At 37.4% G+C, this 19786-nt stretch overlaps 1 protein-coding gene across 1 annotated transcript in view; it reads right to left on the reverse strand.

Moving 5' to 3' along the window:
- Positions 1–19786, reverse strand: part of LOC122738887 (ubiquinol-cytochrome-c reductase complex assembly factor 1) — a 122985-nt gene that overhangs the window by 97417 nt on the left and 5782 nt on the right. The window contains 3 exon segments of the mRNA XM_043980773.1: positions 3305–3319; positions 3321–3380; positions 3382–3411. Coding sequence (XP_043836708.1) covers positions 3305–3319; positions 3321–3380; positions 3382–3411 — 105 coding nt within the window.

The following is a 19786-nucleotide window of genomic DNA, read 5'->3' on the forward strand; positions in this document are numbered from 1 at the left end:
TGGCTCAGCCAAACTGTCTTTCTTGCTGTTCTTCACATTTGGGATTCCATGCTTTTTAACTGACCATCTCTCATCCCTCACACGCACTCTCTCCTTAATTCTCCCACATGGAATTTCTTACATCCTTCAAAATTCAGTTCAAGTGTCAACTTCTACACAAAGTTTTTTTCTGATCTCCCTAACTACTAGGGTCCTTCCTACCTAAACCACTCTGTAGATTCAGTATTTATGTACACAGAATGTCTTCCCTAATAGAATTTGAGCTTCCTGAGACCACGGACTGCTTTACTTTTATCTCTGAATCTCCAGCACCTGAAACTGTCCTTGGCACAGAGTAAGTCTTTAATAAATACTTGTTTGTTTATTTATTTTGTTGGGCAATGAGGGTTAAGTGACTTGCCCAGGGTCACACAGCTAGTAAGTGTCAAGTGTCTGAGGCCGGATTTGAACTTAGGTCTTCCTGTATCCAGGGCTGGTGCTTTATCTATCCACTGCACCACCTAGCTGCCCCCATAAATGTTTGCTGATAAACTAAACTAGGACCAGTTGGGAGAAGTTGCAAGGTAAATTTAGGCTTAATGCAGGGGGGAAATCCTTAAATTACAAGTTTTCCTTAAATGGAGTGGGCAGTCTCACAGAAGGAGTAGGTTCTTCTCCAACCGCCCACACATGTCCACACACACCTTCCCCACCCACCCTGCCCCCCTGGAATTCTTCACATAAAAGGTACTGCATAACCATCATCATCTAATAATATTTACATATTGCTTTAATGTTTGATAAGCACTTTATAAAGATTATACTTTATTTATACAGAGTATCTCATTTTTCTTCATGACCATTTCTCAGGTATGTAATAGAAGGGATTCCTGCTAAGAGTCAAGTTGGCATAGATGGCTTCTGAGACACCTTCCAAAGGTGAGACTGTAACTGTGGGTTCAACAGAAATTCAAAGAAAGCAAAGAGTAGTGCACATGAGTCACTAGGGAATAGATGAAGCAGGCCTTGAAGGAAAGACAAGATTTGGATGGATATAGGAGAAAGGGAAAAGAAAAGTATCTGTTATCAATTTCAAGAGCAGCAAGGAGTAGGGCAAGCATTCAATTTACTGCCTTCATACTCTGTTTCCAATAAGGTTTCACTGTTCTTTATACATACATACATTATATATTTTTTGTTTGCTTATAGAGACATTATGTATTATTGAGAGCTATGGACCTGGAGGTCAGAAAAACAACCTGAGTCCCAGCTCCAACACTTACTCCATCATTATGATCATGAGCAAGTCACTTATACCTACCAGGTCTCAATTTCTTCATCAGTTTGGTATGTCACCTTTAGTGAACACCTTGCATAAATGTTAAAGTTTTCAATGAATACAAATAATCCTGATTTTTAAAAATTGAACTTGATTGGTTTATGGAACTCCCATTGAGTTAACTTCCTCTACCAACACAGATCAAGACCTACTCTGCAACTTAAAAACTTTAAGAGAGTCATTAGTGGCTGTGAAAGAAAAAGCAACTCACCCAAGGTGTCAAAGGCAGAACTTGAACCTAGGCCTTCCTACTCTAAGACTAAATGTCTACTACACAACATTGCCACCACCTTGATTACTGCGATGTTTAAAATCTAAATTGTGTGATCATCTTAAATTAGAAGTATTAGCACCAGTCTTTGGGCATTAAACATTTATTAAAGCATACAGGTATTCATGCAGAGTTCAGAAAGTTAAGAAAAGGCCTATCTAGCCTAGAGTTCCAGCCAGGTCTGGTTCTTCCTCAAGTCCTCCACCATGAGCCTGCTTCAATCACGAACTCTCCAGCAAACTGTGGAAGCTTTTTATAGGTCCAGAGCATGGGCGGTCCTTACACACTGCTTCAAGCTGTCGTCCAAATCCATTGGTCACTGGACTTGAAGGTGGTCTCGAGTTAAGTTCAAAGTCTAGCTTCTGAGAACAATATCTTTTTTTTTTTTTAAGTGAGGCAATTGGGGTTAAGTGACTTGCCCAGGGGTCACACAGCTAGTAAGTGTTAAGTGTCTGAGGCCAGCTTGAACTCAGGTCCTCCTGAATCTGGTTCAACTACAATAAGGGAAAAAGGGCTTTGGAAGCTAGAGGCCAGGAAACTAACTACCACTTAAAACATAGGCTTCTTTTGCCAGTTTTCACACTGACTTACAATCAAAACTTTGGAAAAACAACCCTTTCATCATCTTCATCATAACTCACTTTCAGATCTGGAAAGCAATTCCTTCACCCTCACCCTATGAGGTAATGCAAGGATCACTAGCATTCTACAGGGGAATAAAGTGAGACACACAGGTTAAATCAAAGCTTCTTAAACCGTAGGTGGTGACCCCATATGGGGTTATATAACTGAATGTAGGGGTTACAAAAAATTTAGCAACAGTAAAAAGTCACATTAAAAAAGTTTAATAAGTCCTGAGTTAAATGATTTGCCTAAGCTGCAACAACCACTAAATGTTGCTGTGCAAGAGTACTAGTACCCTCTGCAAGTGAGGAACACTTGTTGCACACCATGCAACATAGGAAAGCACATTGGATCTAGAGAGCAAGGGCCTGGGTTCCAATCCCACCTAACACTTACTCCTATGCAAAGTTGGGTAAGTCACCCGACCTCCTTAGGCTTCAGTCTCCTTATCTATAAGACAAGAGGGAACAGTCCAAAAAAGAAAATGAGACTGGACTAAAGGACGACCATGTCCTCTTCTGCCTTTGGATCTGTGATTCTAGGATCCTATCACTGACCATAAATGCAGCAGGGCAGTGAGTTATATCTATGCCAGCACTTCATCATAAACAAACGCCCAGGGCTCACAGCAGAAAAGACTTTTACTGCCCGCAGAAGGGAGCCGACCAGCTCTGAAAGGTGCACTACACTAAATTGTGTTTTAGCAGGTTCTCATGTAGAACGAAGTACTTTTAGATTTCCTTGCCCTTTTAAAATCTTAGCTACTAAGCAGCTGCAGCAGTGAGATGAAGCAGAAAAGTGGATCTCAACTGAATATCTGGAAGGAATTCCTATAATAACAAGTCATCAGACTGTATGCCTGGTCTCCTGAGCTGGGTGATGGAAGATCCAGGGCTGGGGTATTTATTAGCAGCACCACCCAAGACACCACACTACAGGAAAGAGTCCCAGGCTGGCTGGCATCAGAGAAGTCTCAAAGGGGCCCCATGAGGTATTCCCATCACAGGCTTTGGTTGGCTAATCTATAAATACATGACATTTGGACATAAACAGTAACGTTTTCAAACCAAGAAAAGAACAACAAATCTTACCTGGAAAATGCCAGATGGATGTCTGGAGCCACGTCTTTGGGAAAGAAGTGAGGGTTGTCAATTGGCTGCATGCTGTTTACCCACTGAGTTACACCAGGTTGGCCCTTCTAGGAGAAAAGAAAGAGGAGTCTTCAAGATTTCTATATAACATAGCAGCAAAAAAGCAAACAAACAAACAAACCAAATTTGAAAATTCCACCAGACTAAGGCAAACAAATGTCTGTTAGCAAAGGGATCATTTCAAATTAGATCCGAGAAGCTCACTTCCCAACATTCATCTCTCTGGTAACAAGGTGCCTGTCTCTGGAACAACTGGCAAAAACCAAAGGAAGTTCATCAATAAAGGAAGGAGTGAGAAGGGAACTAAAAGACCCAAAAAAACAAGAATAATAACTCACATTTATATATTCAGTTACAAAGCACTTAAAGAGACAAACATTATTTAACATGATCCTCACAACCCTGTGATGCAGCCAGCATAAATATTATAATAAATGAAACAGGAAAAATGGACATTTCAGTACTTTCTACATGACTACCTCAAAGTTAATTATCAGATGTACCTTGAAGGTAATTTAGTAATATAAATTGCTGCCAGGTACAAATGAAACAGAGCTACAGGTATCTACATTTATTTAGAGACTGTTAAGAATAAAAAAATTTACAATAGAACATAAAGTGGATGTGAGGGGTGGGGGTTAAAGAGCACCAAATCTCTTATCTTATAAATGAGGATACCCAGGAAATGATATGACTTCCCCAAAATTATACCAGAAAATAGTGGCAGAGCCAATAATAGAATCTGCAGTCCTGATTCATGAGAAAACATGATCAAGAGGGAAAGAACGAGAAAGGTCACAGACAATACTATTACCAAAACGCAAGTGGGAAGGTATTAATTACCAAAGCTTATGCCTGTTTTTTAATTATTTAAATTTATGAACGGGTGCTGTATTTTGTGAAAAGCTTTCTCTGCATCTATTGAGATAATCATATGGTTTGGGTTAGTTTTCTTATTGATGTGGTTGATTATGTTATCTAGTTTTCTTGCTAATATTCTTATTTAAGATTTTAGCATCAATATTCATTAGGGAAATTGGTCTATAATTTCTTTCTCTGTTTTTTGCTTTGCCTGGTTTGGGTATCTCCACCATATTTGTGTCATAAAATGAATTTGGTAGAACTCCTTCACCTCTATTTTTCCAAATAATTTGTATAATATTGGATTAATTGTTCTTTAAATGTTTGGTAGAATTCACCTGTAAACCCATCTGGCCCTGGGGATTTTTTCTGAGGGAGTCATTAATGGCATGTTCAATTTCTTTTTCTATATGGGCTTATTTAAGGATTTTATTTCCTCTTCAGTTAACCTGGGTAGCTTGTATTTTTGTAAATACTTATCCATTTCATTTAGATTGTCAAATTTATTGGCATACAGTTGGGCAAAATAGTTCCTAATTATTGCTTTAATTTCCACTTCATTGCTGGTAAAATCGTCCCTTTCATTTTTGATACTGGTAATTTGGTTTTCTTTTTTTCATCAAATTAACCAATGGTTTATCTATTTTATTGGTTTTTTCATAAAACTAGATCTTAGTTTTATTGATTAATTCCATAGTTTTCTTGCTTTCAATTTTATTAATTTCTCCTTTAATTTTCAGGATTTCTAATTTAGTATTTAATTGGGGATTTCTAATTTGTTCTTTTTCTAGCTTTTTAAGTTGCATGCCCAATTCATTGATCCCCTCTCTTTCTCTTTTTAATTCATGTAAGCAGTTAGAGCTATAAAATTTCCCCTAAGCACTGCTTTGGCTGCATCCCATAGATTTTGGTATGTTGTCTCATTATTGTCATTCTCTTGGATAAAGTTATTGATTGTTTCTATGATTTGTTGTTCGACCCACTCATTCTTTAGAATGAAATTATATCGTTATGATTTACAAACTGAAACTATGATAACCTAGAAAGGAATGAGGCAACAGGCTACTGTTTAGAATCTTTTTATTTAACACATGCAGATTTTAGAATAGCAAATAATAATTCAATGGTGTCTGCACTAATATAAAGAATGTAAGCCACACACAGAGTTTGACTCAATGTAAATGTGGTCTGCATTCTAAGGCAATGTCATCATTGACAATGAAAAAAGAATAACTTTTTATTGTCAGCATTTTTATTAGCTTCCATAGATGAGAGATGGGGTTGTGTAGTAGAATCAGAACATTCAAAGAGGTACAAGTCTCATCAGTGTCACTTATCAGTTGTGTGACCATGAGCAAGATGCTCAACCCATCTCAATCAAATCTTGGTTTTTCTCATTTGTAAAATTCAGAGAATAAAACTACTGATCCAACCATTCTGGAGAGCAATTTGGAACTTCGCCCAAAGGGCTGTAAAACTGTACATACCCTTTGACCCAGTAATACCACTACTAGGTCTATATGCCAAAGAGAGCATAAGCAAGGGGAAAAAGACCCACATGTACAAAAGTATTTATAGCAGTTCTCTTTGTGATGACAAAGAATTGGAAATCAGGTGGATGCCCATCAATTAGGGAATGGCTGAACAAGTTGTGGTATCTGAATGTAATGGAATACTATTGTGCTATAAGAAATGATAAGCAAGCAGATTTCAGAAAAACATGGAATGACTTGAGAAGACTGATGCTAAGTGAAGGGAGCAGAACCAGGAGAACACTGTACATAGTAACAGCAACACTGTGTGATGATCGACTGTGATAGACTTGGCTCTTCTCAGCAATACAATGATCCAACACTATTCCAAAGGACTCATGATGGAAAATGTTCTCCACATCCAGAAAAAAACAACTGTGGATTCTGAATGCAAATTAAACATACTTTTTCTATTTTTTTTGTTTTTTTTTTCTTCGTGAGGGTTTTTCCCTTCTTGTTTGATTTTTATTCCACAATATGACTAATGCAGAAATAGTTTAATGTGACTGTACATATATAAACCTGTATCAGATTACTTCTGTCTTGGGGAGGGGAAAAGGGAAGAGTGGGAGGAAGAAAAATTTGGAATTCAAAATCTTATGAAATCAAATGTTGAAAACTATCTTTACATTTAACTGGAAAAAATAATATTAAAGATTGAAAAAAAGAAAATTCCAAATTAAAAAAAAACATACTAAATAATCTCATTAGGATTACTATGAGGAAAGCTCTTTATAAGTTATAAAGTGCCATTTAATTTTTTAATAAAGAATGTAAGCCATGGATCATTTCAGTTGGTATACTTGAATTCACTTTAAATCCCTATACCATGTTTTATATGATTACTGACTAAAGTTGGACATGATTCCCATGCCTATGACAAATCTGTAAATGCTGTAATTGCTCCAAATCATGAGAAACCGGAAAGAATAGGAAACGGAAGAAGGGAATGGCGTTTATATAGTACCAATTACATGACAGCCATAGCACTTTACAAATATCTCATTTGATTCTCACAACAAACCTGCGAGATAAGCCCTGTTGTTATCCGCATTTTACAGTTGAGGAAACTGAGGCCAAAGATGCTTATGAGACTTTACTCAGGATCATATAGCCAAGTAAGTATCTGTGATAGGATTTGAACTCAGATCTTCCTTACTCCAGACCTAGCTTTTTATCTACTGAACCACTTAACTGTCTCTTAAGGCCACCTAGTGCTAATGATAACAGGCAGTTAAATTCAAGCTTGAAAGCATTATAAAAACAACAAACATACATACAACATACAACATAAAAACAACAAAAATAACAAACAACATTATTTAAAATGAAGCATATCAATTTAAAATATGTTCAGTAGTTTCAGTCACGTCTGACTCTTCTTGACTCCATTGGGGGTTTTCTTGGCAAACACAATGGAGTGGTTTGTCATTTCCTTCTCCAGCTCATTTTATAATTAAGGAGACCTTGGCAAATAGGGTTAAGTGACTTGCCTAGGGATGCACAGCTAATGTCTGAAGCTAGATTTGAACTTAGGTCTTCCTGCCTCCATGCCAGGTGCTCTGTCCACTCCAGACAACCTAATTGCCTCAATTTAAAGAATATATGCCTCAATAATTTGTGTAGCAAAACCTTTTCTCTAAGGAAAAATAGCTACAATAATTAATAGTGGGAAATTTTGCACTACTTCATCAGAATATGGTAAATAGTAGAGAGAGAAATAAGAAGTAACAGAATAATAAGGCAGTAAATAACCTAACTGATAGATAAATGGAGAGAACTTAATGGGAAAAACAAAATATTAGTTTTTTCAGCTAAAGTTTTTACATGAACACTTTTATACAAAGTGATTATGTTGAATCACAAAGCAGTTAGAGGTAAATATAGAAGAAGGTTTAACAGTAAAACAAACATTCATTTATTTATTTAGCAGGGCAATGAGTATTAAGTGACTTGCCCAGAGTCACACAGCTAGTAAGTGTCAAGTGTCTGAGGCCGGATTTGAACTCAGGTACTCCTGAATCCAGGGCCGGTGCTTTATCCATTGTGCTACCTAACTGCCCCCAAATAATATATTTTTAAAGTTAGAAATTTTACTTCATGATTATCCTTCTCTTATACTTCCTTCTCCCTGCTTTTTCCATTGTGCTTATGGTTTACCAATTTTTTATTATTTATTATTTACATTTTGTGGTTCAGTTAATACAAAATTCTAAAGCTGTTCACATTTATTTAATAATTGGTTTTATTATGATTTATTTAACAAATATGAATTATTTTTAGTACTAATTTCTTTTGACTTAGAAGTTTGGTTCTTATTAAAATACTTCCTTGGGGCAGCTAGGTGGCGAAGTGGATAGAGCACCGGTCCTGGAGTCAGGAGTACCTGAGTTCAAATCTGACCTCAGACACTTAACACACACTTACTAGCTGTGTGACCCTGGGCAAGTCACTTAATCCCAATTGCCTCACTAAAAAAAAAAAATACTTCCTTGAAAAGCATGGTTTTCCATTCTCCAAATGATAAATGGTTAAGGACATAAAATTTGAAGTTTTCAGAGAAAGAAATCAAAATTGTCAATAGTCACATGAAAAGATGCTCTAATTCAATAATAGTTATGCAAATTATTACATGCAAATTTAAACAATTCTGAAGTACCACCTCACACTCAGATTTCATAAGATAAAGAAAAATGACAACTGCTGGAGGGGCTATGGGAAAATAGGTACAGTAATGCACTGTTGGAGCTGTGAACTAGTTCAATTATTCAGGAACACAATTTGGAATTATGCCCCAAAAGCTATTAAACTTTTACCCAGCAATATCCACTACTAGGTCTGTACACTAAAGAGATTAAAAAAAAAAGGAAAAAGACCCAAATTTTTTAACAGGTCTTTTTGTGGTAGCAAAGAATTGGAAATAGAGTGCATGCCCCATGAATTAGCGAATGGCTAAACAAGTTATGCTATGTGCTGTAAGAAATGTCAGAAAAACTTGGGAAGACTTGTATGAACTAATAATGCAAAGTGAAATAAGCAGAACCAGGAGAATTTATATAACAACAATAATATAAAGATAATGAACTCTGAAAGACTTGCTAAATGATCAATATAATCCAAAAAACTCATGATATAACATGCGACAGAGAACTGATCAACTCAAGAGTACAGATTGAAGAATAGCGTTTTTCTTTTTAATGTGGCTAATGTGGAAATTTGTTTTGTATAATTATACTTATTTGTAATAGAATTTGTTTTTCTTGCCTTCTCAATAGATGGGGGAGGGAAGAAGGGAGAGAGAATGCAAAACAGAATATAAAATAAAAATGAATTGAAAAAGTAAAAGAAAAGCATTACTATCTGCAGATTTTTTCAAGGCTTAAATGTCTCTCAAGTAGTGGTCATCTCTTAACTAAATAGGCATATAATTCTGAATTTGTGGCCCTTACTTAATTCTGTACATATAAAATTCTATTTTGCCCAAGTGCCCCTTCTTTTCCTCAAAAATTACAACTGGTGGTATCATCAACATTGTGTGTTGATCAACTGTGATGGACTGGATTCTTCTCACCAATACAATGGACAAGAGAGTTCCAGGGGGACTCATGATGGAAAAGGCTCTCCAAATCCAGAAAAAAAAAAAAAAGAACTATGGAATATGGATGCTGATCGAATGGATGCTATTTCTTTTGTTTTTGGTGTTGTTTGTCTGTTTTGAGGTTTTTCCTTATTGCTCTGATTCTTCTCTTATAGCATGACTGATGCAGAAATATTTTTTAATGTATGTATATGTATATAACCTATATCGGATTGCCCACTATCTGGCAAAGGGGGAGGAGGGAGGGAGAAAAATTTGAAATTGGAAATCTTATGTAAACAAATGCTAAAAGCTATCTCTCTACATGTAACTGGAAAATAATAAAACTTTTTTGTTGTTGTTGTTTGTTTTTTTAGTGAGGCAATTGGGGTTAAGTGACTTGCCCAAGGTCACACAGCTAGTAAGTGTCCACCTAGCTGCCCCAAAATACTTTTATTTTTTAAAAAAATTACACTGTGCTCACACTCAAGTACCATAGTATGTTATTTCTGTTATCTTTTTACTCGCTAGATTTTTTCCCTAGTTACTAACTATTAAAGGTTAAACGGTAAAAGAAAATCTTTTTAAAAGTTAAACTGTAACATATAAAAGATGAGTTGAATTTTGGGGTAGTTGTAAAGATCCTTTGGCTTCTTTATATTTGTATGAGTTTTTTTGGTTTGGGGGAGCGGGGAGTTTCGTTAAGGAATTTTGGAAAACTCTTGAAAGGCTTCCTGGAAGAAGCAGCTAGTTAGTGCAGTGGATAGATATAGCACCAGCCCTGGAATGAGGAGGCCCTGAGTTTAAATTGGCCTCAGACATTTAGTTGTTTGACCCTGAGCAAGTCACTTAACTACAACCGCCTCTGTGCAAGCAAGCAAGCAAGACATCGTGGAATGGTTTTCAGATTCTTTTTCTCTTCTAAATTTTTGAGACATTAGTAATCCTTCAAGTCTCTAAAATATGATACGATGATATTTACATATGCATTTTCATTCCATAATTAAAACATTTTCTGAACTTTTCCCATTTGTTCTATTTTTTTTCTTTAATTTGGTTTCTGCTATAGAAAATCGTTGTGGTTGGTTGCTTCCAATGATTTGGAGTGGGTTTCTTATTACAGTCTCCATTTTGGTAATTTTGTTTTCATTATTTCCTTCCAATCTTTTAAATCATCTTTTAGTTTTAAGCTTTAATTCCTTCATAATAATGTAACTTTCTAGAAATTCTTTTATTTGTTCTTATATCTTACAAGTCCTATTTTTGTTTAACTTCTTTAACCCATCTAAGAATATCTCTCAGAATCTTGTATTGAGACTTTTCACTTGTGTCACTTCAGGTATTTTAGCCGTTTCAGTTGTTCCATGATTTTTCATGGTCCTGGCATGGATCTTCATTTTATATTTTATTTTGGTCTCTTTTTAGCCATGTATCTTCCTTTTTGGTGTTTCTGCTACTGTTTTTCGAGGGGTATGTAAGATCTACCATCTTAACTGGAAAATCTCATATACCTATAAAATCCTTATAAGGATGATGTATAAAGGAAATCCTGATAAAAACATGAGAAGAAAATAGGGAGGTTTTCAGAGACTGTTTTCTAGAAAAGACACATTCAGTCACACAATTTACTGAAAGGCATAAAGATTAGAAGAACATTCTGTGCTTATCATTTACAAATAATAAAAACTACTGGGTTCAGTAGAGCAAACACAGTCTTAAAGGCTTTCACCACCAACAAGGTATCTTCCATGAATGTTAAAATCAGAGAAAAGTCTTTGGTAGATGCACCCAAAGAGTTCATAGAGTTTGTTCAATTAACTTCTGGAATATCAAACTGGAATAACTTCAGCAGAGTTGAAGGATAAAATAAATCCAAATAAATCATCAGTATTTAAGTATATAATCAGCAAAATTCAGCAGGAAGAGGTAGAAAATCAAGTCAATAACATTTAAGTGCTCTCTTGTGCCAGGTACTATGCTATACACTAGGGAATGCAAAAATAGGCAAAAAGCAGTCAATGCCCAAATGGGGAAATGGCTGAACAAAATTATGACATATGAATAGGATGGAATTCTATTGTGTTGAAAGAAATGATGAAGAGAATGGTCTCAGAAAAACCTAGAAGACTTGTATGAACTGATGCAGAGTGACGTGAGTAGAAGCAGGAGAATAATTTATGCAATAAAAACAATACTGTTAAGATAATGAACTTTGAAAGACTTGGCAACTGTGATCAACACAATGAACAACCACAACTCCAAGAACTCATATTGAAACAAGTTATCTACCTCCTAATGGACTCAGAGTACAAGTTGAAGCATATTTCCTTTTCTTTATTTTTTTCCTTTCTTGGACAAAGCTGATGTGGGAATTTGTTTTGCATGACATAATTATTTGTAATGGTTTTTATTTTTCTTGCCTTCTCAATGAGTAGAGGAGAGGAAGATGGAAGAATGAAAATTCAAAGCTTAAAATAAAATGGATTTTTTTTTTAAAAGTCCTTGCTCTCAAGAAGTTAGTCTAGTCTAATAGGAGCAACAACATGTAAACAACTATGGACAAACAGGATATAGAATAATAATAACAACAACTAGTATTTATATAGTGCCTAGTATCTATCACAGTGCCAGGCACTGTACCAAGTATTAGCTCATCTGATCCTCACAACCACTTTGGGAACTAGGTGCTATATTATTATCCCCATTTTACTGATGAGGAAACAGAGGCAAACAGAAGTTAAATGACTTGCCCAAATTTACAAAGCTGGCAAGTGTTTGAGGCCACATTTGAACTCAAATCTTCCTGACTCCAGGCCCAGCTCTCTATCCCCTGCACCAACTTCTGGAGATAATCAAGTAAGGTAAGGCACTAGCTTTAAGAGGGACTGGGAAAGGCTTCTTGTAGAAGGTGGCACATTAGCTGAAATATGAAGGAAGCAAGGGAAACCAGGAAACAAAAAGAAAGAGAATTCTAGATAATTGGAGATAGCCAGTAAAAAAAAAAAAAAAGCACGGTTAGGAGATCGAGTAACAGCACCGGGGGGGCAGCTGGATGGTGCAGTGGATAAAGCACCAGCCCTGGATTCAGGAGTACTTGAGTTCAAATCCGGCCTCAGACACTTGACACTTACTAGCTGTGTGACTCTGGGCAAGTCACTTAACCCCCACTGCCCCGCAAAAAAAAAGAAAAGGAAAAAAATTAAAATAAAGTAATAGCAATGAAGCCAGTGTGACTGCATCACAGGGTACATGGTGGAGGGAGTAAGGTATAAGAATACTAGAAAGGTAGAGGAGTAAAAAGGTCAAGAATCTCAAATGACATCAAGATACAAAATAAGGAAATCTATGCTTCCAAAGGTTCTGCCAGTTACATAGAAGATGACTTATATAAAATCCAAAAAAGAAAAATTCCCTATAAATGAAGTTCTCCAGATGCCTCAAATGGAGTCTTGCAAATGACATTATAGATACTATCATAGATGAAGAGCTATAAGGGTTTTCATGACACTACTCCCTCCTGGTTCTCCTATCTGACTGTTCCTTCATTAGATCATCATCCATACCATTTCACCTAACTGCAGGTGTTCCTGAAGGCCTTGTCCTCAGTATCCCAAATGATCTTCCACTACACTTTCTTTTCTTAACCTCACCAGTTCCCAAGATATAACTATCATCTCTATGCAGATGACAGCCACAGCATTTCTTGGAGTTTCACTCCTGCATCACCAATTGCCTATTATTTTAAACTGGATGTCCCAGGGTCATCTCAAACTCAACATGTCCAAAAGTGAATTTATTATCCTCCCCAAACCTTTGAACTCTTTCAAACATCCCCATTTCTGTCAACAGCACTACCATCCTTTCAGTCTCCCAAGTTCATAACATCAGCATTATTCTCAACTTCTAACTCTACATATCCAATCAGTTCTTCTACAAAATCTCTTATATCTGACCCTTGTAACGATTGGAATGACGCCATCTGCTGGAGACTTACTGTAGAAAAGCTCTGCCATGAGGTGAACGTCTCTGAGGGCAAGACCATGCGTCTTTTCTTTGGCGTCAGGAAGTGAAGTTTGGTGGTAGGAGGAAGAAGGGGGAGCCTGGCGCTCTGACATGGGCTCTCTTTCCTATGGACTCCGGTGGAGAAGGGAGCTAGAAATACATTCTCCCTTTAATAGATAGATGAATGTAGGCCTTTCCTTCTCTCTTTACCAAATTCTTATTCTCCTTAATAAATGCTTAAAAGTCTAACTCTTGCTAAAGCTTATAATTTATTGGCGACCACTCATTAAATAATTTAGACAGAATAGCTAGAATTTTAGCCTTTAACACCCTCTTTCCCCCACTCACACAGCTACCACCTTACTTCACTCAGCCCCTCATTACCTCTCACACAAATTACCGCAAAAGCCTCCTAATTCATTTCTCTGTCTCAAGTCTTATGTTACTGCTGCCAAAGTGTGATTCCCCTACTCAGTCAACTCCATGGCTTCCTACCGCCTCCAAGCTGAAATATAAACTCTCTGCTTAGCATGTAAAATCCTTCACAACTCTGCCCCAACCTATCTCTACAGACTAATTGGACATTACTCCCCTCCCAAACTCTGAGAGGTAGCCACACCAGTCTTCTCTCTGATTGTCCCATTTTCTGTGCCTTTGCCCTGATCATCCCACAGGCCTGGAATATACTCCCCTCTACTTCATAGGGACCTCTCTTCCTTTAAGATGCAGTTCAAGGTGGCACAGTGGATAGAGCACCAGCCCTGGATTCAGGAGGACCTGAGTTCAAATCCAGCCTCAGACACTTGACATTTACTAGCTGTGTGACCCTGGGCAAGTCACTTAACCCCAATTGCCTCACACACACACCCCCAAAAAAGAAAAAGATGCAGTTCAAGCATCTTATGCACTTTTTTTCCTGATCTCCCAATTGCGTGTCCTCCCTCCCTAACTACTTTGTATACATTTGTACTTATTCACTTTATAATATAGGCTATATACATTTATATATGTGTGCACACACATGTATGTAGGTATGTATATATTTGTCTCCCCCATTAGACCATGAGCTTTTTATGAAAGAGTGTTGCATTCTTCATACCCCTACCTACACCCAGCACCTTGTGAAGTGTTGGGGCACAAAGCAGGCACTTAATATTTGTTGACTGATCATCTTCAGAGATCATTTATTCCAACCCCTTATTTTACAGACAATAGAGCGATGAACCAAACTTGTGTCTTCTGACTTCAAATCTACTCCATCCCTTCAACTACATAACAAAGGAACCAAATGGACAAGCGGTGTGCAATGAAGCAAGACTATGATGGTCCCTAAAGCAAGGGTTTTGCTAATTTTCACAGCTATACTCATGACTGGCTCAGTAACAGAGGTCTAACTTTCATTATGGGCCTGCCTAATCTCTGTGATGCCCAATAACTCCAATAACATAGGTTCCCTATTTGTTACATTTAGCACCTGGCAAACAACACATATCCTTGTTGGTTAAAGGAAGTGTCTCAAAAGAACAGGCTACTGGGGCAGCTAGGTGATGCAGTGGATAGAGCACCAGCCCTGGAGTCAGGAGGACCTGAGTTCAAATCCAGCCTCAGACACTCAACATTTACTACCCGTGTGACTCTGGGCAAGTCACTTAACCCCAATTGCCTCACAGACCAAAAAAGAAAGAAAGAAAAGAAAAGAAAAGAAAAGAAAAGAAAAGAAAAGAAAAGAAAAGAAAAGAAAAGAAAAGAAAAGAAAAGAAAAGAAAAGAACAGGCTACTGAGACCACTTACTTCACTCCAAAGTTTTCATTCTGGGAGAGTGAAATCAGAAAGTAATGCAAGGGGGCAGCTAGGTGGCACAGTGGATAAAGCACTGGCCCTGGATTCAGGAGGACCTGAGTTCAAAGCCGGCCTCAGGCACTTGACACTTACTAGCTGTGTGACCCTGGGCAAGTCACTTAACCCCCACTGCCTCTCAAAAAAAAAGAAAAGAAAAGAAAAGAAAGTAATGCAAGTTCAGAAAGCAAAAAGATAAGCTGTTTTAGACATGTTGAATTAAGAGTGTCGGGAAGACATTCCAGCAGAAATGTCCAATTAGCAGTTAAAAATGCAGGTCTAGAACTTGGAAGAATCTCCAGACAAAGCTGAAAGTAAAACTGGGAAGTCACTTGCATAGAGGTGGGTAGCTAAATATGATACTGCCAAGGAAGAGTGAAAAAAGAACCAAAAGCAGACTTGTGAGAAACATTCACATAAAAGGACAGGGGAAAGGAAACATAGCAGGACAAAGAGTAGTAATAATTGAAAAAGCAGTAAGGAAACTGGAAGTATTACCTCTCAAGCTAAAAGGAAGCAAGTATATAAAGTATATCCAGTAGAAAGACAATAATAATGCAAGTAATAATAGATAACAGTTATATAGCACTTTAAAGTTTGCAATCACTTTACATGTTCTTACTTAATACTCACAATCCTGCAAGACAGATAATTTATTATCACCCCCATCTTACAGATCAGAAAGTTAAGGCCTAGAGAGGTTATGTGACTTGGCAGGGCTCTCACAGAGTTATTAAATGTCTGTGGTGGAATTTGAACCTAGGTCTTTCTAACTCCAAGCCCAGCACTCTATATATTACTCCACATTAATTCTCAGTATTAATGGAGTAAAAAATCCATAGTAGTCAAGGATAAAAACTTCTGTAAAAGATCAATGGACTTGTGAATTCCGATATCACTGATGACCTTTGAGAGAGCAGTTTCAGTATGGTCATTAGGCACAGAAGTTAGCATACAAAAGGTTGAAGGAGAACAGATCTTGACCAAATTGTTTCAACAAATTTAAGAGAATGAATGAGACAGAAGTTAAAAGGGAAAAAAAGAGGGTTTTTTTTAACATTAAGAAAACATGACGGGGCAGCTAGATGGCGCAGTGGATAGAGCACCGGCCCTGGAGTCAGGAGTACCTGAGTTCAAATCCGGCCTCAGACACTTAACACTTACTAGCTGTGTGACCCTGGGCAAGTCACTTAACCCCAATTGCCTCACTTAAAAAAAAAAAAAAAAGAAAAACATGAGAATGTTCAGAAACAAATGGGAAATAACTTGTAAAAAAGTAAAGATGATTTGGAGGTCCTAGAAAAGGCAAAAGACCAAAGATAGAGGGATTACCTTAAGGAAGAGTAGGGATACCTCTTATTCTGTGACTAGAAGAGTAGATGATTATGCTAAGAAATTTAGAGACACGAAGGAGAGATGTAGGAGCCCATTCAGATGTTCTCTATTTTCCTGGTGTAGTAAGAGACTAGGTTTACTATTATCAAGACGAAAGGGAAAAATAGTTTGAAATCTCTTACCATTAAATACAGGAAAGAGGTAAGGCTTGAGGGAGAAGGATTGTTAAAGAGCAGTAAATTCCCAGCTTATTAGTAAAATCAGAGTGATTAATATTGTTTAATTTTCAAGAAACAACATGGTATAGTGGATAAAGGACCAGCCTTGGAGTCAGAAGACTGAGAGAGTCAAGCACTACCTCTGGCACACTTTGTAACCAAATTTGCTTTGTAACCACAGGCAAGTCTCAACCTCTCAATGTCCCCAAGAAATTTTCAAAAATAATAAGTTACAAGTCTTCTGGTCTACATTTGAGAGTGAAGTTTCAAACTGAAGAGTCCCCAAACCGATGAAATCAGAAGTCTGGTCAAAACAACCATTCACCAATATAGTATAAGAAATCATGTAGCAAAAAGAGCAGTGGGTTTGAAGATCTGTATGTGAATCCAAACTGTGATATGGCACATGTTACCCAGAAACAGGTAAGTAGCATAGTAAATTGAGTGTCAGACTTGGAGTCAGGAAAACCTTAGTTCAAACCTTAATTTAGACACTATCTGGGCAGATCACTTAACCTCTCTCACCTGCAAAATAAGGAGACTTGATGGTCTTGAAGGTCTCTTTCAGATCAATCTAATTCAATGACTCTATAACCTCACAACTCCTTCATCTATAAAATAGACATAATACTTAGCACTATCAATTTTATCAGGTTGTTTTGAATAACAAATAAGATAGTATATGTAAAAGATTCTGAAAAGTGATTTTTTAAACGTTATGTTATCTTAACTATTGTTATTGAAATGACACATCCTTTTGTGGAAAAAAGAATCGAATCAAACTTCTAGAAACCTGTTTCCATTCAGCCAAGGCAAATTCAACTTTAAGAATGTTCTACTTTGGGGGGCAGCTAGGTGGCCCAATGCACCAGCCCTGGATTTAGGAGGACCTGAGTTCAAATCCGGACTCAGATACTTAACACTTACTAGCTATGTGACCCTGGGCAAGTCACTTAACCCCAATTGCCCCGCAAAACAACAACAACAACAAAATAATGTTCTCCTTCCTGTGAATGACTTGACTATTCTCAACAACACGATGATCCAAGACAATCCCAAAGGACTATTGATGAAACATACTATTGTGGGGACCAATTTTTAATTGGGGAGTGCTAGCTAAACGGCTCACCGCAATATTGGGGCAAGGAAGGAGACTGGCAGCCTCCCTCAAAACAGAACAAGATTTATTTTAACAAGAACGAACGTAAAAAAAAAAAAAAACACAAACAAGATCAGTAGGATCAAGGGAAAGGAAATAAAATGGGGAAAGGGAAATTATAATACCTGAAAAAAATACCATCACCCAGGAATCAGCTGAAAATACGCAGCAGAATGCCTGTCGCTTTCCAGCTTCCACCTAGAATGCCCAATTCTCCTCCCCCAAACCTAGAAACACCCCACACTGCCCCACCCAATGGGATGGCCTCTCTGACAGTCACACGACTGCCCTCACTAGGCTTCCAATCATTATAATTTTGCCAGGCCCATGTAGGCGTTAGCGAGTGGTGATGACATGAGGTGCCAGAGCCCTGGCAACGGCTACAACCAGTGGGTGGAGCACCGTGAGGTTTGCAAAGCCCCAGGCCAGTGCTCGCTGAGGCATAAAAACCTCAAATAACAATTAATTCTTTACACTATCCACTTCCAAAGAAAGAATTGATATTGATGGAACAGACTGGAGCGTGATATTTTTCACTTTCTTTCATTTTGTTTTCTTTTAATCAAGTTTTCTTGTACAAAATGACAAATATGGTAATACTTTGCATAATCATACATGTATAATCCATGTCTGAATGCTAGCCACCTCAGGGAAGGGGAAGGGGAGGGAGGGAAGGAGGGATAAAAATTAGAACCCAAAACTATAAATAAAAATGTTTATTACATAAAAAATTAAATTAAATTAAGCCAAGTATATAAAAAAAAGAATGTTCTACTTCAGCTAAGGTTTGTAATTTTTTTAAAAAAGGACTTTGATTTTGAGGATCCTTGGATTTTCTATTCTAACTCAAAAAGATTTGCCAGGGGCAGCTAGATGGCGCAGTGGTTAAAGCACTGGCCCTGGATTCAGGAGTACCCGAGTTCAAATCCGGCCTCAGACACTTGACCCTTACTAGCTGTGTGACCCTGGGCAAGTCACTTAACCCCCATTGCCTGCAAAAAAAAAAAAAAAGAAAGAAAAGAAAAGAAAAAAAGAAATATCTTGGGCAGCTAGGTGGTACAGTGGATAAAGCACCGGCCCTGGATTCAGGAGTACCTGAGTTCAAATCTGGCCTCAGACACTTAACACTTACTAGCTGTGTGACCCTGGGCAAGTCACTTAACCCCCATTGTCCTGCTTAAAAAAAAAAAAAAAAAGATTTGCCAGAATTATTCAATGTCAGATGTTACTTTCCTAAAAATTCAAATATGGGATTAGACAAAACATGTTATGTTTCACACACACCCCCCCCCCCACCATGGGAGGAAATGGCAAGAAGGAACAATGTGAACTTTTGGAAAAATTTCATAAGAATTTCATCACTTATTTTTTCAATATTAACAGAAATGTGTCAACATAATTTGGGCTCTACTTGGCCTTATACCAATATTTTAAATAAATTCTTATTAGGAAATAGTCACTTAAATCGCAGCCTTCCTTCTCCATTCATACAGGATGGAAGAAAGGAAGGAAGAGAGGGAAGAAAAGAAGGAAGGGAGGAAAGGAGGAAGCATTTATTAAGTACCTTCTTAATAGGCACTGTGCTAAAGGCTTTACAAATATTTAATTTTATTCTCACAAGAGATGCTTTTAATTTCCCATTTTGTAGTTGAAGAAGACAGAAGTTAAGTAACTTGCCCAAGGTCACACAACTAGAAGCCAGATTTAAACTAGGGTCTTCCTGATTGCAGGTCCAGCTATCTATTCCTCCTATAGCCACAACTCTAGTCCTGACACGCAACTGTGCCTAAATTAAAAGAAGGTCCTCTTCCCCTTCTGATGTGTAATATAGTTGTAAGAATCGAGTTCCTCGGTTAAGAATAGCTTCCATTGGGGCAGCTAGGTGGCGCAGTGGATAGAGCA

The sequence above is a fragment of the Dromiciops gliroides genome, chromosome 2, assembly GCF_019393635.1.
Source record: "Dromiciops gliroides isolate mDroGli1 chromosome 2, mDroGli1.pri, whole genome shotgun sequence".
NCBI lineage: Eukaryota > Metazoa > Chordata > Mammalia > Microbiotheria > Microbiotheriidae > Dromiciops > Dromiciops gliroides.